Raw genomic sequence first — 25942 nt, 5'->3', positions numbered from 1 at the left:
GGTTTTGCAGGGTGCCAGGATTCCTTTTATTCCATCCTCTGTCCTGAGCTGCAGGAGTTGGTTTGTGTCCAGCTCCACAAATGGAGCACGGCATGGGCAGCTCAGGACCATATTGCAAATGGTGCCGTATGGGGCTGGCACAGTTGCCGCTGAGCTCCTGTTCCTTTCTCTCCGGATGCTTGTAAAGCTCTCCTTTAATTTGTCAGTTGTGGAGTGCACATTTTAAATAATAAATGGGAAATCCAAATTCCTTTCTGTTTTTTCTTAGGATCTGCTCATGATCTGTTTCTGATTGTCTCCTGCTAGATGGGAATGAATACACTGATGTATGTTCACAGGCTCTGATATAGCATTCAAAGCAGTTACAAGTTGTTTTGTCAACAATATGCTTTTCAGTTTTACTCTTAAAACAGGACCAGCACAGCAATAAATTGAAACTTCAATCTTCACAGTGTTTCAGGTTCTGATAAATAGGCACAGCAAGCCTAGTTATTTTTTAATATTCCCACTATGATGAAATAAGTTTAGCTGAATGATTCTGTAGAGATGAACAATTTTGGCGTACTGAGCCAGGAGAACGGAACCGTGCGATGCTAAGTAAGTTCACTGATTAAACTATAGAAATTACTCCTCAGGCTGTGCTGTAGTTGTACCTTCCTATAAAACTGTTCTTTTCATAATACAGCTGATAGACACAAGGCAATATAAAAATGTCAGTCATTCAAATTCAGGTATTTATACACACATTTCTAAAAGTCTTGCCCTATTTTTCAGGTGCTAAAATAGAGGCTGAAAAAAGTTGCTTGAGTAGCACTGTGATCTAGCAATCAGTGACTCTTGTGGTAGTCAGATAGGATTACTGAAGCTCCAAGGTGAATTTGTAAAAGAGTTAAATTTTGAAAAGGTAGTGGGGACAAGCCAGAAAGGATTTATTATTGTATTTGAAATTGTTTTCTGTTCGGACAGTAGCAGTGTGATGACAATAACACCAACTTTCTTTTTTAAACTGGATCTAGGCTTCTGAAGAATTTTCATATCCTCTGGTAGAACCTGTTGGAAATCTGTCCGCAGGACTCCAGATCATCTCACCTGAAAAACTTAGACTGGAAAAATTAGTGTCATGATAAGGAGTACCCATTGTTTTCCAAGTCCCTTGTTCCAAGACTTAGTTTGACAAGTTCAAAACAGCCCTCCTGTGAAGACGTGATAAGACTCTGAAGAATTAGAACTCAAGTTCTCTGTCTTTAACTATGCTGGTTCTTTATTCTCAGAGATTTAAAAAACTAGCTACTAGTTTAAAATTGTTCATAGAGAACACTTTTGATAGGAGAATATGCATGAAAATACTCTGTAGAAATTCCCTCTGCATACAAACAGAACTAAATAAACAGCAGCAGAGTGGCTTTTGGTTTTGATTTTTCTATATTCTGGAAAACTCTCCCATGGACAGACAAACTACATGACATTTCAGCCTGCTCTGAGGAGCTGAAGGTTAGTAACTGGGAGGAAGAAAAGAGAATTATGATAAAGGTTGATACCCAATCTAAATAAATATTTGAAGGCTCTTTAACAATTGCAACCTGTCGATTTTTTTCAATGTGCAAAACTATTACATGCAAAGTAAGGTGCTGAGCACACATATTTCCTTTGATAAAATGAGTCCATCTCAATTCTGATACCTGCTTGACACAGTTTAAGAAAAAAAAAAAAGAAGAAAGAGTTGGCTGAACAAAACAGAATTGTTTGGTTCTATTAAGAAATGTCACCATTTATCTAAGTAAAACTGCTAAGCCGTAACCTGTATCTTTTCTTTCACCTTGGTGTATGTCAAGGGTAAAGGTTCAAACCAATCCTTTTCATGTACATAATCATGGACTGCAATTAATTACAATCTAGTTCTTTTAAAAAGAATCCATTAAGAAATCATACCGGATGAACAACCACTAAAGTAGCAAATTTGATGCATTAAGAATTACAGGCTTGCCATGTAACTTTGTGTAGTTTTACCAACACGTAGATGAACATTAAGTGTAACTCCTGTGTTATGGCAGTATCCACAGAAATGAAAATTAGAGGAAAAAATTAGCATACAACTAAACCAAGTCTCTATCTTTTTCATTAAGAGAGAACATTGGCTGTCATTGTGCAGCAAGGAAAGCCTTTGCACGATCTTATGACAAAATGTTTGATGTTAAATAATGGTTTACAAACTAGTAAGTGACCACAAAATACTGCAAACCAGTTTTTAATGTGGAAAAATTGTCTTCCATAAAAGAATACAAAATAAAAACAAAAAAAGTAATTTATTGCCCTGGAAGAAGATAAACTGGGTCTAAACAAGTTATCTGAGTTCTTGTGTAGCATTGCAGCTGCCACAAAGCAGCCCTGGTGGACTGCTCACTAAAGCACTGGGCAGTTGAGGCCCATCAGCCATTTCAGGTACCTAAACAGTTGGTGATCTGACCAGGAATCTGGAGGGTGAGGTAGGAAGATATATCTGAAATAAAAAAGTACGTTTGCAAGAATGATGACAGTAACAAGAATCACAAGAGCTTAGATTGAAGACCTGTCTGTCTGTCTCTTGGCAGAGGTCAGTAGTGAATGTCTGGATGCCATAAGTGTGGAGCTATGCAGGAGCTGCAGACACTGAGGCAGAAGCCCTTTGCACCCACACTACCATAGGCACTGCAGTGCTCAGCAGGATTTTTAGTTTCCAAAGGGATGTAACTGTTTGCACTGTGTAAAGCCATTGAATGAGAAATAAGAATGTTTTAACTGATTGCCATAATGTCTAGCCATTGAAGCAGATTCAGGGAGAGCCTTTTTTTTTACTCTGTGTACAATTGTTAGCTATTAGCTAATGTTAGCTATATGCTAATGGATCTAATAGGAATAAAATAAGAAAGGATTCCATAGAAATGGCTTGAACTATCACACTTAATAGGCAGGGATAATCCTTCTGTAGTTTTTTTAATCACTATCAACTTTTATAGAAGTAATATTTTTCCCCTGTCAAATTTCATAGATTGGAAATGTCTTAAAATTGTAATTTCCAGTAAATTTATACAGAGTTTTTCATAGGAATATATATACTGCTGTGGGTACTGAATTAGAAAGTTTTAAAAAGGAAATAATTATAAAAGTAGAGCCTTCCAAGACAGTCTTCATGGAATCAGTCAGTGGGAAGATTCTTACTTATGGTACCTCCAGAAATGTTCTGCCAGAAGGAAATACTGTATTTAAGACAGAGATAAGAGAATGGTAGACTTTTTTCTCTGGAAAAAAAAAAAAAGAGTGGGGTGTTTTGGTTTTTTTTTTTTTGACAGGCTCACAAAGTAGAACTAGTGTGGTGGAAAGAGAGAGAGAGCTGCTGTATCCTAGCAATGTTTTATGGCAGCTAGGAACAGCTGAGGAATGTAGGCAAAGGTTTCGCAATGGTTGTCTCTCATCTAAAAGGCCCCGTGGTCCTGCTCATGGGGTGCTTGACAGGGACCCAGATTCTGGGGCTGCAGGAGAGTGGCTGTGGGATGCTGTGGTCATCTGCATCTTCTGAGGTTCACCTCTGCATCATCCTTGCTCTGTCATCAGACTGCTCTGTGGCTTTTACTCTCTAATGGTGGTGGTCATTGTGGTTGATGTCAGGAGGCACAGAGGTGGCAAGTGCAGTTTTATTATGAGTTGTACCTCTGCTAAGTCAATAGTTTTTGGAGAGAGAACTAGAACAAATGTCTGACTGGAAGAAACTACCCTAAGTTTAAGTTGCTTTTGTATCATTTAAATTGCTTTTCGTCGTTCACAGGATAGCTTTTTAGTAACAATCTTTGTCTTATACAATAAAAGCCTCATTCAGGAAAGCCATATTTAAGTATGGTTTTAAGTACATGAAGAAGTTTCAACTTTTTTAAAGTGAGATGCTCCTCTAGATGGAGTGTAGCTATATTAATAATTCCCTTTCAACATCTCTGGTGTAGAGTACTTGGAGAGGCTTTTTTGGTTGGTTGGGTTAGGGTTTATTTGTGTTTTGGTTTTGCTTTTGGTTTTTTGGTTTTTTTTTTTCACATATTAGGCCAGGTCATGTAGTTAGGAAAAAGCAACCAAGTTTTCAGCACTGCAAACCTTCCTTTTAGTCAAGTTGAAATCTCTCTTCTTAAAATGGAAGTTTTTGTGTCATGTCCAGTGCTTTGAAAGTCCTTAGACTGTGAAATAATGAATTTATGTGTAAAACTACTAATGTGAAACAAAACATCTTCAGTAGCACTTAAATGCATTGTGGAAATTTTGAAGAATGTTCCCTAATATCATGATACTGTGATTTACATTTCCAGGTATACTGCAATCATTAAATATTGAGAATTGGATTCAAATACATCAAAATTAGGAACTGCTTTGCACAACTTTTATGCTTCACTCTTCTTAAAAGTAATTGGAGTATTTAACCTTACTCTCCCTCTGTTTACTAGAAAATGCTATTTTTTTAACAATTGTAAAAATACTAAAGCAGATCAAGCAGTTATTTTGACAAAGAAATTGAAACATTGTTGCCTAAATTCCACAAATAAAAAAGCCAACTAAATAATCACCCTGAGCAGATTTGCACAGGGACCTCAGTCAACCTTTATAAAGGATAATTACACTGGTGTTTTAACATGGGGCAAAGGAAATGATAAAAGTAGGGCATAAGAGACACTATTCCTATTTTGAGAAGAATAATTGGTAAGGGATTTTTATTGCTGCTTTATTATGCAGAGGGTTTTTTTTACTTTCACTCTTAAGCCCTGTGTTTTGTGGCATGAATCTGGGCAGAGATCTCCTGATGTATTTCTAGAACACTTTTGAAGTTGTGGATGTTTGTGCTTATTTTCATCCTTTTTTCCTCTTCTATATGGGTATAAATACAGGGCAAAACTAATTTTTTTTAGGTTTGTACTGCCTTAATTTGACTATTTCTATTGAGTAAAATTCTAGAATTAAAAGAGTGGCACTGTGAACATCTTGCAATCTTGAACTTCTTTTCCAGTGTTGCTGTAATACTTGTGTTCTGTACTGCACCATCATTTCATGAGATCTAAAGATTGGGTTTCAGCAGAAAGTGCAAGCAGCACTACAGAATTAGCATTTTAAAACCAAGTAATAAACATTTATTATATTTTGGTACATTTATTTATCAGTTTTAATTTTTCCAAAAGAAAGATTTTTTTAACAAACTTGCTTTCAATGAGTTTTTGTTTTCTTGGCTTTCTTGTGCATTTTTTGCAAACAAAGATGATGAAGGAACTTAGCTCTTCTAGATTCAATGTCTGTCCTGGAAATAACATAAATTTATGTGCTAAAGAATAGTTTCACTGTTAGGGAATAACTATATAAATAATAAATATGCAAGTAATTGAGTAACTCTGTGGGACATGTAGTTATTGCCTTATCTTCTTTGCAAAAGATATTAAAAATTAGAAATAAAAAAATAGAATTTTTTCATTTAATCTTGCTTGAACTTTTTCAGATCCCCTCTGATTAATTTAAAACACTTCAAAATTATTTTGAAAGGAGTCGTTCTATGCAAAATGCAGGTATGAATTACTAGTTTTGTTTTGGTTTATTTTTCAGGATTTGTGTGACAGAATTTCATCTAGTGCTCTATCCAAACCAGAAAACTTTACTTAGTTTCATCCCCAAATTACATCATTCAACCCTGGAAGAAGTTTCCTCCATTTCAACAAATCGAGCCCAAGTTTGTGTGACAGTGGATAGATGAGGTGAGCTGATGAGGGCCTGGGAGGCATTGCAATCAGAGTGGCAGGTGAGGCAGCTCTCAGTGAATGGATTTGAAGGACTAAATGTGAGGGTTTAGAAATGGAGGAATTGCCATAGTGGATTACAGCTGAAGTCCATAATGAAAATATCTCAAGTTTGTCAGTAGCTATCAGAAAACACATTAGAGAAGGGTGTACAAAAATAGGGTGACAATCAAAAACAATCTGAGAGGAATTGTATCAATTAAGTCTAGATCTGTTTTACAAAATCTGTTTCCTAAAGTTTGCTATTGGTAATCTTAACCCAAGGCAGTTTATCATGGTATAATTGAATTGCACACACATCATCAGACTGGTATGAGTTTTCTTTTCCTATTTTTTAACCCCAGCTGTGGATTAATGCAGTTAGACAATGTGTTCCCTGTGAACTATGAGTTATCTGACAGGAGATACTGATACTAAGATGAACAGCAAGGACTACTTTTAGTGTAATCAAACAGCTTAATTGAGTTTGGGACATTTGCTTTGAGTTAGATATAGTAGCAGGAAGAAATTTTATGGAAAGCTGAACCTGCCTGTACTAAAATTTGCTCTTAATGTGGAGGCTCTTACAAGGACTGGGTAGCTGCAGAGGACTCACATTGTACAAATATACATGGTTCATTTCAATTGGTCTTTTAAGTTTTTAAAATCACATTTTTCCTCTTACTGCACTGTTTTTGCCAGTGTAAAGATCATAAGTTTTATTTGATTATATTTTGGTAATCTGTTAAATGAGACTAGGTCACCTTGCACCACGCAACATTTCACTACACTGCTAAAACTTAATGCCATCTTTTTATCTTTCACTGAGTGGATGTCAGAGGGCACAACATTAATATAAGACAGGCATTTCTAACATATCATGAATAGCCTTAAAAAAAAAACCCCAAACTTCAAAAAATAACCCTAGGAAGCAAAAATTGACACTAGGCTGGTGAATTTAGTCACCTTTCTCAAATGTTGAATGGTTTTCTGTGTATGTATCTCATCTATCGCAAGACCTATTTTTTGTCAGGCAAGGCTATTGACCAGCACAGGTGGTTTCCTTAGTTGAATATATTTTTTTTTCTCTTGGGGTGGGAGGATGGAAAGATTTCCACGAAAAAGTAGTCAAGAACTGAAGGCAATACTCCAAAATAAGACCAGTAGCTTTTCAATGGATTTAAGTTCACTAAAAACTGGGAGGCCTGGGATTTTGTGCTCTTTTGTATTTTTGTTTTTATTTACTTTACTTCCTGTGCCTTAGAAATTAGTCTATATTTTCCAGTTCTATAGCATTGTCAGGTAGGTTAAATCAGGACCCTCTGAAGTGTTCTAAAAAAAAGTACATACCATTAGTAAATAATGGAGCCTTTGCCTCTATCTTTTTGTGTACTGCATTTGTCAAATGTGCTATTCCAAAATCACGTGGCAATAAATACAGATGTGGATAGCTATGTGTACATTTATACTTTTTTATGTTATATGTCTACAAATTTATTTAGCTATATCAGAATGTTGGGTTAGATACAGCTTTTTGTAGCAATATCTTTGCATGCTAATTTTTGTATATGGTAGAAAATACATAGTGCTTATCTGCTAAGACATGTGAAGGTGATGTAATTTTTTACATTCTGTGATACTTAAGGGTACAAGAACTCTAGCAAAATTCTGAACATTAGTACTTGGTTGGACTAATTGTGCTGTTAGGTTAAAGCATAAGAGAGAGAGGGATAGCTATAGTGGTGTGCAGGACTTGAGCAGAATTTATCATTTAATAGGCTGGATAATGTGGTGAGAAAATGCATTAATGTTTCAACTCTAAATATTCATGGCCAAAACTTGATTAAGGTAATAGTGAAACTTGGTATCTAATTTATGTGTAATAGTTTTGGAAAACAAGACCTTTAAGATCATCAGTCCAGTCATCTATTACTGCAGATGCCATGTCATGTAATTTCTTCCCTAAATTTGTTGAATTCCATAAATTTATGGAGCTCCATGCTTAGCATTGATTATCTGCACAAAACTGATATTTTATGTAGCAAAAATCAGTGTTAATATGTTCACTTACATTAGCACGCTAGAAATGTAGAAATTAGTAGCTAGACATACTGGTTAAGTAAACAGTTTGAGGGAATTAATTAATTCCTGGTTTTTAAAATAAGTTTGCAAAGAACTGTCACTAGTTTTTTCCCTCCCCACAGTTCTGCCATCTTTTAAGTACAGAACAAATGCAGATCTACCTTCAGTATTGGCAACTCCCTCCCCCGGAATTAGGTGGTTTTAACAGACTCCTTGATTTCTTTATAAAATGTTGGCTAAGATAGGTGGCTTTCCAGGCAGATTTTGTGAACTAATAAGTGACCTTTACCACAACCAAATGTCACTGTTGAATTTCCTCGGCCCTTTAGACTCAATAACTATGTTTTGTTTGTTTTGGTTATTAATGTGGGTTCTTTTTAATTCCCATATGCAAATGTAAAAATCTATCACATATGACAACATTTAAATTTATGGCAGTCCCGAGAGGACCTTGGGTCCATAAACCAGTAGCTTTATTATGTAATGCTGCATAAATGCTGTATTTTCATCTGTGACAGATATAATCTTGAACCTGTATTTTTCATGTTACTTAACTGTTTCAAAACATCATGTGTGAGAGAACACATCAAAATGGAAATTGCTTCTACAGAGGCAGCAATAAATATTGGTTGGGTATATTGCACTGTTGGGCTCCATGTGTTTTAGGATGTTCTCAATTCTCTTGTCCTAATCAACATTGTAAATACATGCTGCATTTTCTGGTCATCCATTTTTTGGATTAGCAATTTGATCCTTGCAGTTTCTACCATACATTTTGATTCTTTGCTGTATATAGTCATAGTTATATAACAGCATCCCCTAACAAAATTACTCTGAAACCTCCTGTCTTTTCCAGCTGTTCAAAGAAGGGAAAATCATGCAAATTCTATGCATTATATATAAGTTAACTTGTAGTTACTTGAAGATTATCCAGTTAAACTGAGAAAAATCTTTACATTCATGCCAAAGTCTGTATCCCTGTGCACAGAAATTTGCCATCTTCTCATTAAACATTGGGATGGGTTATGTTTTGTTTTAAAAAAGGTACTTACTGTGTAACCTGCAGCAGAGAGTAAAATAGTTTATAGTGTGTTATTGAAAGGTATCAATATTTGCAGTGATGTGTGATATAAAAAGGAAAAAGAAGCAACATAGGTTAAATATGTCTGATTTTGACAATTTCATGCAGGAGGTTTTAGGCAAAGTTGTTGGCATATTGCTTTTATCGAATACTCCCTGAAAGGATTTTGCTTAAGTCATTTCTCCTTTAAAGTCTTTATAAACATGTAGTTCATGTCCCATTTTTTATCTACTGTCTCCTTGATGGCATCGAGTTAGAATAGAATCATAGTTCCCCATCTTGTCTTTCAAGTGAGCATAGTACTGCGATGGCCATGTACCTTATTTAGTTTTAGGGCCCTTTATTGTGTCAGTGATACCACTGTGTTTCCTGTGGAGCCTGAGTACTCTTATGAATGACTTTCCAGCACCGGACATAGTATATACCAATTTTCTATTGTATACTTTTCTCGTGGATCAATATGGATTTTAATTAACATCCTAACAAAACTATAGTTATGCTCAAAGGTCTCTCTCCCCATGTATCTTGCCGGAGACTTGGTCTTCAGCAAGTTCCTATCACACCACACATTGTCAAGAACAACCATAATTGAAATCGCTTTTCATTTATCCTGAGGCAAAGGCATTTTTCTTTTCTTTCTTTCTTCTTCAGTAGATATGCACAGAAGTTTGCTAACTGGGGGGATGGAGCTGCAAACCTACTATAAATATCAAAGGTGACTTGACAGAGATTCTTGGAAGAAATTTCCACCATACTGGAATGCAGTGACACTGTTTCATTCAACTGCTTTTCCACATTGCATTACATTAATGACCGCCTTGCAGGTTTCTTGGCAGATGAGAAGAAAAGGAAAGTTGGATGATGATTTTGAATGAAAGAGGATGAAGATGAACTGTTAGCCTTAAAGCTTGTATGAGGTAGTCGGAACATGAAGAGCTGTGAAATAGGTCAGTACTTTTGTCTTCTTTTTACATCAGTTGTTCTGCAGACTGCTTTTACAAATGTTTAGCTTATATTCACACACAGCACTGATATTTCTATGTCTTCCCCTTGACTGTATATATCTGAGATTATTTTCAGATGTTTTATCCCTTCTGTCGTGTAGCTTTTGAAATCTCTTGTGCTAATAAGCATCTGATAGATCTCACCAGGAGTTCTTGGCTTTATCTTTAGTCTTCCTTCATTCTAACAATTCTGCCTACAGTACATACTGTTCACAGGGTAGATCTCGCATATTGCTGTTCAGCTGCCAGGCTCTTGAGTAATAAACCCTGCATTTCATTTCTGAATGAGTGTAAATTACAATTTTAGGAGTGTTCTTCCTCTGACAGGAGGCAGAGTCCAATGCCACATCCTTGACCATGGATGAAGAGTGCACAGCAGTCTGGAAAATGACTTTATCACATACCAGTTGGTTTCTTAGGATGCTTTCAAAAATTACACCTTATCTGACAGTTCCTTCTTGAAGTGGAAGAGATTTTATGGTGCTCCTTGTGGTTCTTTCATATGGGATTTGGGAACTTGGATGTTCAATCCACAATGCCATTTCTTTTAAAGGTTCTGTAACCATTCTGCTAAAAAAGCAAGTTAGAATTCAACACAATTTCAAGTCATACACAACCAGCCTAATAATGATTTTATTACTTAATCCAGTTAGACTTTGAAATGTTTCGCACTGTTACTTAGATTTGGGAAGTTGAATCCAGTATTAATCAAAGCCAGAAAGCCCATTTGCTTTTACTGGATTGTGTTTGGATGTTCACTTGTTTAAATATTGCATTATTGTTATTTGCCCAAGGTCTCTTTAGGTCTCTGAAACTGAAATAGGGTTCTCTATTCCTCCCATCTTACAGTACCCAGCAATTCCAGGATGATTGCTTACATTCTTTAAGGCTTTCAACTAATGTTTCCCACTGTGAACACTCAGACAGCATTATATGCAGTGGCAGTGGGAAAGAACCCCAAATGTTATTAATATCATATATACATTATCTATTAGTTTCTTTCTGTGTGTTTTCTGGTAGCTCTTTAAAAATTGCCACAAGTTACCTGCATGGATTAAGGAAAGTAGTGATACTGCTGTGTTATAACATGGATTGGAATCTAACTAGATGCCCTTTTCAGTATCTGCATTATTATTGTTATTAAATTCATTAGTTTTGAGGATAAAACTTTTAAATAATTCCATTACTTACAGCAACTTATACTTTTGCTTAATAAGTTTTTCTTTATCAGATATTACTGTCAGCTGTGCTGTATCTAGTACAAATACTGCTTATACACCATCACATGCTTAGATGTCATTTTATTAGGAGCTGCTGGCTCAGCAGAATGAGAATATTAATCTAAAAAAAGTGTATTTTTTTTCCAACCAACGTAAACAAATCTATCCTACTTAGAGCTGCAGTGTCAATATTTTATACTGCGTGTGTTGACTTATTCATTGTGGTTTTTGGCATATGGGACAACTCTGAAGATTCCATTTCTGGCCTTTCATTTTAGAGCACTTCAGGGTATTTCTGGCCCTTATCTGAGATATTTTTTCAGCCCCTGAATAATTTTCATGCATACTTAGATGTGCATTCTGAAATTCTTTAGAAATTCTGTATATTTAAACACAGTCCCATCTTGAACTAAACATTCCCTCCTTGGTGATATGGAGAGTGGGTACTTCAGTAAGTGTGTTTCATTCTGAACAAAAGCTTTAGCAATTAAATTTTGTCCCATGTTCTAGACAATGTCTACAACTGCTAAAGCTTTTCGAGCTTTGACCTCAGCTTGCAGATGGTCCACTGATTGCTGGAAGAGGAAAAACTTATATCTACCTTGGAAGGGAGGAAAGTTTGCTGAGCATTTCTAGCAAAAGACAGATTGCTTAAGATCCATTTTTGTCAATGCTGGGTTCTTTTCAATACCAAAACGTTGTAAAGACTTATTCAGTAGGTAAGTTTTAGCTTTATTACTTCTATGTTTAGAAGACCATTGTAGGATCATTGTGTCAGTAATATTCTCACTCATACACCCATAGAAAATATTAAGAGTTTCTGATGCAAATACTAGCAAAGAAATGAAACACCGATTGCCTTGTCCAAGATTTTCATTAGAAACGCTTTTCTCGGTTGTAAATCATCAGTTCTTTACATGTGTCTCTCATTCCAGAGCTCGTTCCATAGCATCATTATACTGTTGTATGTCTGATAGAGCCTGTCAGTGATAGCCTCACCATGAAATCAGCTTTTCCAGTTAACTTCTTGTCTAGATTTGTTGTTTCTGCTTTCTAGAATGTAACAGGTTTGCTTAGCTTTATCCTTTGAAAGTGCTGATTTTTGCTTGGAACTTCCTGGCCACGCTCTCTGGCTTTTCACCCCATTCCAGTTCAAAATATCATTACCCTCCAAAAAAAGAATGTTTGTGTCTTTTATATCATCAAAGTTGTCTGGTTGAAGATAGTGCCAAAAAAAAGTTATTCTTTTATGAAGAAATTTATGGCTCCTGTGAATAATTCTTCTTTGATAGTGGTACTACTGTCATTTATTTCTTTGTCCCTACCATATGTGCTCTGTAGGTTTTGCTGATTGTCTGCAAAATGATGCAATTGTTGCTTTTCTCTAAAGAGGCTAAAGAGGCCAACACGAGATAGGCACGTCCAGTTGCAAAAGGCACAGCAGAAGGACTCCTTAGATGGTATATTCTGCAAGACACGATTCTTTCTGTGTTGTCTTTTCTCCTCAAGGGTGATCCTGCGTGCTTTCTCAAAGGCATCAGCAGCGTTATAGATGGCGTGTCTCCAGAGCTCCCGATTGGAGGCCAGAGTAGACGAGTTATGTTGATCAGTATGGCCAAGGCTTAGATGTTGTTTCAGAGAGTCCTTGTATCTCATCTTCGGGGCTCCTCTTGCGGCAACGGGTGGCAAGTTCACCATAAACCATGATCTTAGGGAGGCGGTGGTCCTTCATCTTTAGCCACCAGCGTGCTTGTAACAAACGTGAGTAGAGCCTTCCCCAAATCTTCTTTCGCGAAGCCTGGCATGATGATGATGCTTTTCTCTCCTCTGTGTTAACCCATGTATTTCCACATGATAGTTGTCAAAACAGGTACAACTCCAAGAGGTGTTTTTGTTAAATTCCAGCTTGAAATTTCTGTACTGTTCTGGTCAATGCTCCTTGTAATATTTCTTGTAATATTTTCAATTCTTTCTAATTTTAAAAGTCTATTAGCTTCCTTAAGTATTCATCCTTTCCATCAAACAATTCTTGCCTTCAATAATGTCCACTAAACTGCGCTGGTTGCCTCTTTCAATCCAAGAGCAATTCTAAATCCACTTCTCTCTGGTTTCAGTTTGAACAGTTATGTCACTTGTTTTCCTTTATCGCACAAGTGTAGAGAACAGTGTTCTTCAAATTCTGGAATAACTTCATAGCCACCTTCAACTGAATTTACTGAAAGCTGATAGGTGTATCCTGTGCTTCAGAGACAGTTGATATCTAAAACACCTGACTACCTTTCTCTTTTGCTGGCACCTTTGTCCTGCAGATATAGAATTTCACTCTTATTAATTATTTGGGGAAGAGAATGTTGATTTGGCACCATATTTGCTCTGTTTATTTTTGGGAAGTGTTTTACTCTTCTTCCTCTCACTCCTGTATGACAGTGCATGCAGTGAGACCTCATCACCTGACATGCACATGAGATCACTTTATTCTGTATCTTTCTCCAAAATGAGAACTCCTCATCACTCCTGCAGATAACCTCTTTGAAGGGACATATTAAAGACACAAGGAAGGACAGCACAAAGGTGAATGCCATGATATCACCATTTGTCTGTAGTCTTATCACCTCTTGTAAGCCTATCATCATTGTGTCAGTAGTCCAGTGACAATCTTGGCATGTGAGGGAAAGTTTTCATTAGTTTCTGTCTTTCCCTAGTGGTAGCCCACCACAGTAGCAGCAAAGTTATTTTGCTGGCTTAGCTTCACCCAAAGATCTTTGCTTTAATTAGATGATCTACCTGTCACTGATTCTGTAGACCTTAAGTGAAAATTATCTGGGAAAATGTGGGCATGAAGAATTGCCAGGTTTAGTACCAAGTATGTGCACATGCTAGATTTAATTCAAGATACTTCTGAGATGGTTTTTTTTGCAGTTTGTTTTTCAAAAGATCTCCCCTCTGTCCTAATCTCAATACCTCTGATACCCATTTTCCTTGCCAGCCTGAAGGGAACTGGGAGGGTTTGAATGGTGCACAAATGGCCAGAATTCTCTTGGTCTAGCGACAAAAGTGTTTTTGAAATGGGACATCCATCACCAATAAATAGCAGGGAAAAGGGTCGTATATCAAGGTTGCCCTGTCAGAATCTACTTCACTGGAAACAGGCTAAGATCTGGGTTTTTTTAAGGATCTCAGTTACGGCCTGAGAATTTCCTAATTTTTTTTGCCAAAACCTTAATGAATAGGAAAACAAGTATGGGTGTTTCCCAAAGATGATACTAATACTTAAGAAAGTATATGTTGCAATGGAGGAACATATTACTTATGAGGAAGAGCAGCTTAATAACACAATGTAAAAACTGTAGCAGTTGATTCTTGTAACCTCTGAAAATTAAGGAGGGGGGGCTGTTGAAGAGAGTAAGTCTGGGCAGCTCTCTAGCATAGTTCTAAGATATTCTAGGGTTTTAAAATAATAATTTTAGGAAGAACACTTCTATTTCTCAGGTTAATAGAAAAGCAGAGAGAAAACCTAAAATATCACACAAATCTGTGATGACCTTGATAATTAGCATTATAAATCCAAGTGCAAAGGCAGCTGGTTCTAAAATGAGTGCCACTAAGGCAGACTCTTCACAGGATTAGTTTTAGTTCTTGAATTTTTTCTCTTTTGCACTGATTGCTTCAAATGATGGGAGAAACTGGAAACATCTTTGTTATTCAGTAGCCAAGTATTTTATCTTTTTTAGAAGAAATAGAAATGGTAACAATATTTATGTTACCATAAGTAACATAAACTACGGTAACATAAATACTGTGGTCCTTTACTGTGGTCCCTTCCAACATCACCCATTGTGTGATTTACCAGGACAGTTACCCAAATGAAATTATTAATATAGTTGTCCTTGGTATAAAAGTATTGGATTAGAGTAAAGGGACAAACATTCCTGTTCATGAAATAAATTGAACTTAAGACTCTGTCATATGTATCACTTATTAAAATACATGTTCATATATTTGTGTAGTTCATACTTATAAATGGTATGTATATAAATGGCCCTTCTCTTGGTGTCATTCTTAGGTGGCTTTTTGTGGCACCCTTTTCTAGGAATTCTGAAGCTGACCTCACTCTTTAATACAAATATTTGAAAAAAAAAATACTTAGCTCATGTTTAAAGAAAATAGTCTCATATGGACTGCAGAGAAGAGGTATTTAATATTAAATGCTAAGGCTACAGGGAGTCTAAACATTCTTTGTCCATACTAGAATTAAAACACATTATTTGAAAGATTTACAGAACTTGATTTTAAAATACAGCACTTGTTTCTTGCAAAAGTCCAGTTACCTCTTGTGGAATGAGTTAGGGCCATCTAGAAAGGTCCAGTCTTCAGCCATTATTTTTTTCTCTCATCTGGAAGTTGAAGGAAAGTACCACAGCTGAAGTAAAGAAAATGTTAACCTAAGGTATTTCACTTTGCTTTGTACTGAAGCAGACCAAAATTGCTCCTGTTTCAGGTGAGAAAGGTTGTCTCCAATGGATGGACAGATATTAGGAGTTAAGTGTGGTAAATCTTTGAAACAGTTGGATCTGCAGCTCTGCTTATGTCACTGGTTTTAGACAAGCACTATTTATAAGGGTGTATATTTTTTTCCAGAGTGAGACTGCAATAGGACTTTGTAATTTATAAAATAAATGTAAATTTATAAAATAATATATATAAATATATATAAATACGTATATAAAATTTATAGTTATCATGGTGTTAGTGATGGGAAGCTACCAAAAATCACAGATTGGGAACGACGCTATTAGTGGTTCACTTCACTGTTAAAACACACAATTCATGTAAACAATGTTTATGTATCTTCCGCAGGGTTCTACTCAGCTTAGTTATTGCATCTTATTGCTCACATAAGAATATATTTTATTTCACAGTGGTGACCTTCCAGTATATTTTTTTGTTCATTATTGTTTAACCAGACAGAGAAAATTAACAACAGAGGCTTATATGCATTTATATATGTCTGTGTATATGTATCAGTTTACACATACATAAATATGCACTTACATATTCACATACATGTATGCACATATATACATGTATGTGTACACATTCGAATGTCAAAGCATCAAATATATAAAAATCCACACAGTAGGTTATGCATGAAATCTGTAAATCTACTGTCAACAATCAGTATCGCTAGTCCTTCCCCCTTCCTCAGGAATTTAGTGCTTAATGTGATTCTTTTGGCTTAAAATTGAAGAATTTTATTAGTTGCTAAAGCTATTCAGTAAAAGGGTATTTCAAAAAGAAACGTAAATTGTAAAATGCAGTGGGACACTTACTGAACTGTTGGTATTGTTTTGTCAAAAACTGATTTAAAATGAAGTAGAAAATTGCCGAACCATCAAAGTATGGGATGTGGGAAAGTTAATATATTAAAGAAACACTATCATGAGAAGAAGAAGAGCTATTTTAAAAATGATATTTTAAGAAATTCACTTATATAGAGAATAGGGCAAAATCATAATCTTTTATGAGCCCAATAAAGACTACCTAGCTACTCCCACTTGATACAATACTTTTCTTATTGAACTTAGAAAAATAATCTACTACAGAGCACTTTTTTGTGCAATATAGGTTTAGTTAGCTTTTTAACTTAAAATGGAAGAATGATGATACTGTGCTTTGAACTGATGAGGCTGATGCACAGTGCCCTGGACCAGCATGTGAATGGAGTAATGTATGTAGGGGCAGGGCTGGTGCCCTGCAGTCAGGGTGTTCTGATTTGACTTGCTGCTATGGCACTGGCTATACTGACAATCTGTGTGGTTTGGGAGGGGACTTATAGTAGTGCCTGCTTTAAAGATAGAAATATGCTTTTCTTTCTTCAACAAAACTTGGGGGTATAATTTTTGCTTTTGAGACAGGCTGCACAAGTAGCTGAACAGGAAGTTAATCCTTCCTATTTTATTTGATGTGGCTTCTTGAGACTGGTCAACTGTATAGGATGATCATGAGGCATTTTGGAAGATGATTTTACTTAAGATCACTTGTTAATGTTTGTTTAAATAGTTACCGCAGGCATTTAGAGTAAAGATAAAAGATAAGAACAATTAGTATTTGTATTTTGCTTTGTATTTTTGTCATTTGTGGTTCCTCTGAATATAACCTGCTGATAGTAAGACACGGTAAAATATTTGCATTTCCTAGTTCTCTTACTGTGTGACTCCTTGCTACTTCAGTCTATTCTTACATGTCCTTATTTGTGGTGTGTAAGTCACTGCAAGGGTGTGGGCTGTTTAATTCCTATTAACCTACTGAGCTGTTAAAAACTTGTTACGATGTGTTAGAAATACAGATTTTCATGCAAAGTTCAAATGCAAGAGAATACTTTATAAGGAAACCTACCGTTAATGGAAAACCAAGTTGACAGGACCTCCACCTGAAATTGTAACCCAAAATGATTTCAAGCCCCACCTAGAATTGTTGCATTTGAAATATAATGAGTCTCTTTGAAGTCATCTGTCTTTGCTTATTTGACAGTATTTTAGAGACAATCTAAGCCTTGTTCATGTTGGTAAAAAAATTCCCATGGATTTCTGTGGACTCTGAGTTTACCTCCTATTTAACAACGGCTCTTGGTGGTCTGTGGCTGCTCAGAGGTGCTTCCTTTCCCATGTACCGCCACTTGTGTCTCTGGGTTTCCACTTCTCACAAAAGTTTGTAAGCAAACCCCACACAGCACAGAAGGGCGTTTGTTGGAAACATCGGGTTTGAGTTTGAGTTGGCCTCAGAGAGGTCTTCAGAGCTAGAAGGAATGGAAAGACCTGAGGGCATTTGACAGTATCCTCTACACATCTACAGTACTGAAAGAGCATCTCTCTGAAACTGTTTTAAGGGGAAATTATTACATGTCAAAATATATTGCTTACATTTTTAATCAAATTTTGTCTGTCCTGTCATCTTTGGCAAGCATTAATTAACTTGAAAAATCTTGCAGTCTGTGCTTGTTTGTAACATGGTGGCTGTAGTTAGAAATTAGAGTTCCATTCCTGAAGTGCAGCCTGCCTCCCCATTAAGAAAGTCTTTGTTTCCCTATGAAGAGCCTTGTAGTGGCTATAACACTTTTTGAAAAATACTCCCTGTGAGCCATCTAAGAATCAACACAGGGTTCAGATGTGTTTTCTTCCTTAGGAGCCCAAGTCTACCTTTCACCCATCTCTGCACCCTGCTCTCTTCTCCCCACCACTTGGAGAAGAATGTCTGAAAACAGTTGTCTTCTTACCATTTCCTCCCACCTGCTCTACTCCTCTGTACCCAAGTGCCTCCCAGAAGCAGTTGAAGGGTTCTCCTAGGGAAGGTGAGTCTGACTGTTTTGGCAGCCTGCTGCTTTAGCAGCTGAGACCCAGCTCTCTCCTTTGGCACAGACAAAGCAGATGTCGCTCATCAAAATACATTCACCATGGTAAGCATGGGAAAATGAGCCGATGGGAATGCGATATGAATACCTTGAAAAACTGCAATTATGATTAATGCTTCAAGTGCTATTTACTTTAACATTTGACCAAGACAACACTGCTAATTTCTTTTAGCTCAATGTGAAATTTTGAGTCTAATTGTTCTAATTGGCAGAAAAGGGAAAACTGCCAAAAACACACACTGATTTACCTCCCCCTTGATTCTGTTGACATCACTGAAATTGCACAGGATACTAATTGTTAAAGAAAGTTACTTTGGGGCTTCAACTTCCTTCTGCAAACATCTGTCTCTGATATAAAAGCTCAGAATTTAAGATCCTTGAACTTAATGCTGTGAAGCAGATGAGATGAAAAAAATCCATAACTCATCTTTTGCAGCTCTGCAGCGTCATGCAACCTTGGGGATAGTGGCTTAATTGATCTTTACAAATTAAAATCACAAATGAGCCAACCACTAGAAAACAGCAGTAATGGGTAAAGGAAAAAACATCTCTGAATTTGATATGGACCATTTAAGTATTATAACCTATAGAAATATCATATGAAGCCTTTGGAGAAAGTAGTTCAGCTCTACCACTGAACATCTTCAGACTCAGACACTTCTTGAAGATTATATACTGACATGAGAGTGGACTCGTCTAATCTAAAATCCATTAGGCTACCAGATCTATCATTAAATCAGAAAATCCACCTCTTTGGTCCATAGACTGATGTGATGCATGGATGGCAGAGTGATGTGGGGGAACCTCTCACTGCCATGAAGATATTTATCATTGTAATAGAGAACAAACTGAAGGCCCTCACGTAACATGCAGCAGAGACAACAGCCTTGATGTTCCTATCCCCTACATCTTTTTCAGTAAAAGGAAATTGCAAGTACTTTTGAAAGCAGCAGGAACTAGAGGAATGGCCTTTTTTTCTCCTCCGTCCCTCTCAAGAATATAACAACCTCTTTGTAAAGAATTTTATTATGCCTCCTTTCACTGAAACCTTTGCCATCTTTAGTTTGCAAAATTCCTCTCTGTTTCTAATAGTACTTTTGTAAGAAGTGGTTTTGGGTTATACATGGCCTGTTTTATCCCTTTGCCACATATGAGGCTCCAAATATATTTGCATTTGTTATACTTTATTTCTAGATCTTTTCCTGAATAGGCATTATAAGAGTGAAATTTTAGAAAGAAAAAAACCCCTCCTGGTGTTAGAAAGGGTGTGAAAATACCTGGATAATGTTGGGTGAGGAGGTGAACCAAGAAAATGAAATACCGCATTCACACATGCACTTTCTATTAGGACAAGTTTTCACAGTATTTCATGAACAATCACCTAACTCAAAATATATTCTGGTGCAGACTGTTTAATTACATGTGTAAGCAGCAGGATTGCAAGGTCCAGGAAAACATTTAGTAACCTTTAAAAAAGTAGAATAGTGTTTGAGTCAGGTGGCTTTCTAATGCCAGTATTTTGTATAGATGAATCGGATGCAGTGGTGCTGGTTAGTGATACTGGTGGTGTTGGCTGGGGTTATGGGCTGCTGCCTGAAGGCAGAGGGACAGGAGTCATGGTAAGAGAGCAGGTACCTTCTATCAGTTAATGCCTAGCCACATTTTTCAAATGCTTATAAAGAAAAAGAATTTTTGATGTGGGTTTGGTCAATGTGAAGCTCAAGACCTCTTAAAACTGATGAATCTAGAGTTAGCCAGCTGCCTGTTAACAGTATTTCCTTTGTACTGTCTGGCATAATAGAGTATCAGAGAGCAGAAGCAATGAAACTTTTTGTGATTGTTTATGCCATATATGTTGTTTAACATTATGCGTGGTTATGATATGTTCAATAAGGTTGAATTGTAGTGAGTCCTTATTTGCATATGCATACATACTTTTTACATTTTGAAATATCAAAGTTTCAACGTAGTTTTCATTTTTAAGTTTGCTAGAAGTGGCCCGTCTGAAATCTTTATGGCTTATGCATCTGCTGCAGAGTGATATCTGCTGTGTATTATAGCCCAATGGTCATATGAGGTACTATGGCTTAGTCTTTTCAGCTTTTGTTGTCTTGCTTAGGCTCTGGGTGAAGAGGGGTCATGTGGACAATGACACCGGTTTAACTCATTAAGCCAAGGTAATTTGATTGTGTGGCTGAGTCTTATGAAGGCCAATCAGTGCAATAGTTTTGGAGAGATCTGTCAAAGGAAGACATTCTTGAAGTAACTTTCCAGTATTCTCCAAGCTTTTTTTTTTGCTTTTTTTTTCCTGTTTTTTTGGTTTTTTTTTTTGTTTTTTTTTAAATTTAATTGTCTGTCTTATTTTTGCACATTTTAGGATATGCACGGCAATGCTTTGGTAGATCATAAATCTGTTTTTTGGGAAAAATGAAGGAAGAGGGTAGAGGATGTCTCTCCATTCCTCTGGGTCCTTTTTCTGTGCCAGTCTGAAACCTTTGTCTCCTTTAGGTGTTTTGTCAACCAGAATCCACTGCCAGTGCTATCACACACTGCACAGCAGAAAGAGCTTGTTTTATTCCTGCTTAGCACTGTGGATTCACACCCTACGAGAGTTCTAGTTGAAATTTGGCCTTGGAGAGCTGGCCTTCTCAGTTGGGGTGGCAGAGAAGGCTAACCGTTTCCTTGGTTGGAAGGCATCAAATTGAATAAACAGAATACGGGGGCCTGGAGAGTGGGAAAGCTCTTGATGGTGATTAGTTGTCATCCTGCTTGTCAGAACAAATGAAGAAGAGGAGCACAATGTTTGCACTGTTTGAACAAGCCTCAGAGAGCAAATTAGATGGTAAATGTGATCATAATTTGCCTGCCTTTCTTGAAACTCCCATGGTGCTATTAGTGTTTTTCTTTTTTCAGGTAAAAAAGCTTTAACAAATACATACTTCTGTGGAAACTGGAGTGCACTGAGGTTGTTTACAGAGGTGATGTGCAAAGATTTATGTGCTTTAAGTGATAGTGCTTACTATATCTACATATTGCAGGCTGGTGCAAGGTGTGTAATGCCAATGGAAAACGTAATGTATTTCAATATTGCACATGATGTGGAAAAAAGATATAGATAGCTATCTATACATATATATATTTGATAGGTATGCATATATAAAATAAGCTTGTGCCTGAGCTTTATGTTGCGCTTGGTTGAGTACTGTTGATAAGCCAATTATGGTGTTTTTTTGAAAGGTATCTGGAATGTAAATTCTTCTGTCCTATTATCCTGTGATAATGTGCAGTGGCAACCTGTGCCCCTTGCTGAACTGCTGGCACACCTAAGGTGACCACAACTGTTACTAAATAAGAAAATCAGCACTTCTGTGTTTTGTGTATATAGAAATGCAGAATAACCTGTAGCATTTAGATAATGAGTTTGGGGTGGAGATGGAGAGATGCTACTTACAGTTTATTTTACACATGAAAGTATTTCACACATAGCAGAAATCGTTAGTGTAAACAAGTATCAATTAAGAGAACAAGTATGGGCATTGTTCAAGAATAAGTTAAAAGCCGTGAATTGAAAGGCTCTCTTAGGCAAAGACAGATGACTGGCAGAGAAAACATTTAAAGTATTTTGATTTCCTTGCAATGAAATCTAAACCTGTGGAAACTAAAAAAAAAACCAGACCTTAATTAAGACCTATAAGTAACAAAACCCCTTGTTTATAAACCAAGCACTTGAACTGTCATATCTCTGATTAGTAGTTACCCAATTAGATAGAAGGACATCAGACTATCCTAAGTCAGAATTTTCCTCAATGTATTGTACAAATAAATAAAATAATTAGTAACAATAATTGTAGATTCACTATATCACCATGACATAAAAGTAACAGGAGAATGTAAAGAGGAGCCTATTTATTTTTATCTCTTTATAAAATCATTTTAGTATACCAGACAGCTCAGACTGATGTTGCTGCTCCCTATCAAATTATATTTGCCTACACATCTCTCCTCTTCCTCTTTAATCCAGCTTGGTGGGGACCCACTGGTAAGGTACCTTGCCAAAGGGCCGGGGCCAGGGTGTCAACATTACCCAACACAAAAAAGAGAAACTGTGTCCTAAAGCAGAGAAGTGAAGTTCTTGCATGCTGGCTCTGACTGGCCATGGTGCACAGAGCTTTGGGAATTACAGTGACTCTTGGAGTTTCCAGCAGAAATTTGCCTTGTTCCACATCATCTCCAGCAAAGCTCGGTGATGGACATAGATATTTTCTATTGATCTGCCGGGCCTACTTCAGGCAGAAACATGTATTTTTTTTTGTTCCTGTGTATTTTGGATGAGCTCAGAGCAGAGGAGTAGAATAAATGAGTGTTTTACTTCAGTCGCTGAACAGTGCCAGCTATTGTATTGTGCAAATACAGGTTGGTAAGTATATGCTTTGGTGGCTAATGCAGTTTTTACCAATATTTTAGTATACTGAAGTTCCAGTGAATCAGATGATGTATATAGTACAGCTGGCAACATACTAGTGTATTCCATATTAGTAATGCACGGTGACAAGTAATTACATTTCATTTTTCTTTATTGACTATTTGAGGCTTTAAATATTTATTCAGCAAGTTAATGTCTCCCTTTTGTTATTTTTAAAGATATGAGTACTTAGCAGGCTCATACACTAATGATTTTTAAGCTGTAATAGAAAGCACATAGGATATGAACAGTGATGTGAAATAGATTAATTAAAATCAATGTTATTTCAATGAATACTAATTGAATTATTAATGCTTGGATCAGGGTTTTCCCCCATTTTGTGATTATTCAGCTTGTTGGCTGATGTATGCATTTCTGTTGATGAAAGCCATTTCTCTATCTTCCTTGGTTGTTTTGTGTTTTTTTTCTTCTCTGCTGCCCCTCATTAAAGAAATATGTTATCAATACCAAATTGGAGATAGGGACTTACTCATAGCCAATTTACTTTTTTCGGTGTTGTCTCTGTTGTCTTTTCCAGTCCTGAGTACAACAACACACAGAAGTACTTCTGTTATTACACAGAAGTAGCCTAAAAGCTCTTCAAATGTACTATGATCAAAAGTGGGCTCAGCTGGCATTGGGAGGGCTGCAATGTGAGTTCATAGCTGTAGTTGGGGTGGGCTGCCAGAAACTGCCGAGCCCTGGTGTCCAATACTATCCCTGCACGCCCACTGCCACTGGGCTTCCCATCCCACTGGCCTCATGCACATGGCTGGGTGGAGTAGAAGAGTTACAGAGAACCTGCTGCCTTGCTCTGGGCTGAGGAAAGTTGTTCTCTTCTCTTCTTTGCCCTGACTGCTGTTAATAGCCTTTCCCCCAGACTACTGGATCATATGATTTCAGCTGAAATACATTAAAAGTTCCTCTGTTTTAGTGTCAACAATAATGTGATAATTTTTTTTTTTTGCAAGTTCTCTGTGGTTTTCGTTTTTGTAACTTGAAGGGATAAACTTGGGGTCCAAGGGAAAGATTGTTATTCCACTTCCCCATTTTAACAACTGTATTATTAGAAAATAGTATATTAAAAATATGTGATTCACCTCTTATTATTTAATGCAAACAGAACTGTCTTTTGTGTAATTTGCGCAGAGCAGAGGAGACAGCATCTAATGGGTTTTTTGGTATGTTTTCAGGAAGTTCAATGTTTTAACAGGCAAAGAGAGCTGTTTCTGCAACAATAGTGCAGGTAAAATAAGGCATCTTTTTTTTATTTTTTTTATTTTTTTCCCCATAAATAACCTATGTTGTCCAGAAAGTGCAAAACAGTTCGAAAGGATTCCTGAAGTGGAGTATTGTCAACAGGGTCATGACAAATAAGCAGTAATATTTTGGACTGCTATGGAAGAGCTATAATTCATACTATTGAGACCTTTGGGGACAACATCTATGGCAGGAGCTTCCAGTATAGAGCTGTTGCAACACCTGTAAAACATAAATAAGGAAGGACAGCAACTTGGTATATCATGAATCTTCAGAGAAGCTAATGCTTTTGAATAACATTTTTTTATATATTGTTCGCTGGATTACAGTATATTATCCTGGATTCTCAGATACATCTGAGCTTTAATTCTATCCTTTTCTAGCTAGCTAGGATTTGGTCGTCAGTTAAGGGCATTGTAAGTCTCAATAGTAACATGTAAAGTTCTTGTCTTCAGCAGTATCTGTAGTTCTATCAGTCAAGTGCAGTAGGCCTTTTTCCCTTCGCTGTGAATCAGCAGTACATATTATCTCAATTATTTATTACAGCTGCTACTTATAGGCACTGCATTAGCCAGTGCTATGATTTGCATTTCTGTAATGCTTTCTGTTGCACTCTGAAACTTTACATATTTGTTATAAAGCATGGCTTAAATTGGAAAACTTTTTTGATATTTGCCAACAGGTCCACATCTTTCTTGTGTTGTGGACCCCAAAACTGGACTCAGTACTCCAGGTGGATCCCACAAGAGTGGAGCAGAGGGCAAGAATCACCTCCCTCAACCTGCTGGCCACGCTGCTTTTGCTGCAGCCGAGGCTGCAAGAGTACATTGCCAGATCACGTTGAAATTGGACTTGATAATCTTGGAGGTCTTTTCCAACCTAAGTAATTCAATGATTCTTGTCAACCAATGCTCCCAAGTCTTTCCCCTCAGGGCTACTCTCAATCCATTTTCCACCCAGTCTGTATTTGTGCTTGGTACTGCCCCAACTCTCATGTAGGTCTTTGCAGTTGGCCTTGTTGAACAACATGAGGTTTACATGGTCCCACCTCTTAAGGGTGTCGAAGTCCCTCCAGATAGCATCCCTTCCCTCCTGCATGTCAACTGCACCACACAGGGTGGTGTTGGCAAGCTGGCTGAGGGTGCACTCAATCCCACTGTCCGTGTCACTGACAAAGATGTTAAACCCTGATGGTCCTAATAGTAACCCCTGAGGAACACCACTCATCACTGGTCTCCACTTGGACATTGAGGCCTTGACTGCAAGTCTTTGTGTGCAACTATCCAACTACTTTCATATCCACTAAGTGGTTCTTCTGTCAAATTCGTGCCTCTCTAGTTTAGTCAACGATGTCATACAGGACAGTGTCAAATGCCTTGCACAAGTCCAGGTAGATGAAGTCGGTTGTGCTTCCCTTATCCATCAATGCTGTAACCCCATTATAGAAGGCCACCGAATTTGTCAGGCATGATTTGCCTTTAGTGAAGCCATGCTGACTTGTCACCAGTCACCTCTTTATTTTCCATGTGCCTTAGCCTTGTGTCCAGGAGGATGTGCTCTAAGATCTTGCCAGGTACAGAGGTGAGACTGACTGGCCTGTAGCTCCCTCAGTCTTCTTTTTCCCCTTTTTAAAAATGGGGATTATATTTCCCCT

The 25942-nt window shown here is 37.1% G+C and overlaps 1 protein-coding gene across 5 annotated transcripts in view; it reads left to right on the top strand.

Moving 5' to 3' along the window:
- The window catches only part of FIGN (fidgetin, microtubule severing factor), a 106334-nt gene that overhangs the window by 29743 nt on the left and 50649 nt on the right, over positions 1-25942 (top strand). Inside the window, exons 1-2 of one of the 5 annotated variants that reach the window (XM_027733663.2) lie at positions 5632-5750; positions 9759-9881. The exons of 3 other annotated variants lie outside the window; for them this stretch is intronic. In XM_027733663.2, the coding sequence (XP_027589464.1) occupies positions 9863-9881 (19 nt within the window). In that variant the 5' untranslated portion in view covers positions 5632-5750; positions 9759-9862. Of the gene's footprint in view, positions 1-5631; positions 5751-9758; positions 9882-25942 lie in introns of those variants that run through there. One more of the 5 variants, XM_039382085.1, reaches the window with a different exon arrangement.

Source organism: Pipra filicauda, unplaced genomic scaffold (assembly GCF_003945595.2).
Source record: "Pipra filicauda isolate LSUMZ 115617 unplaced genomic scaffold, ASM394559v2 scaffold253_size2546935_pilon, whole genome shotgun sequence".
In the NCBI taxonomy this organism is placed as follows: domain Eukaryota; kingdom Metazoa; phylum Chordata; class Aves; order Passeriformes; family Pipridae; genus Pipra; species Pipra filicauda.
Note: the sequence above shows the minus strand (reverse complement) of the source record. Positions and strands in the feature narration are given on the sequence as shown.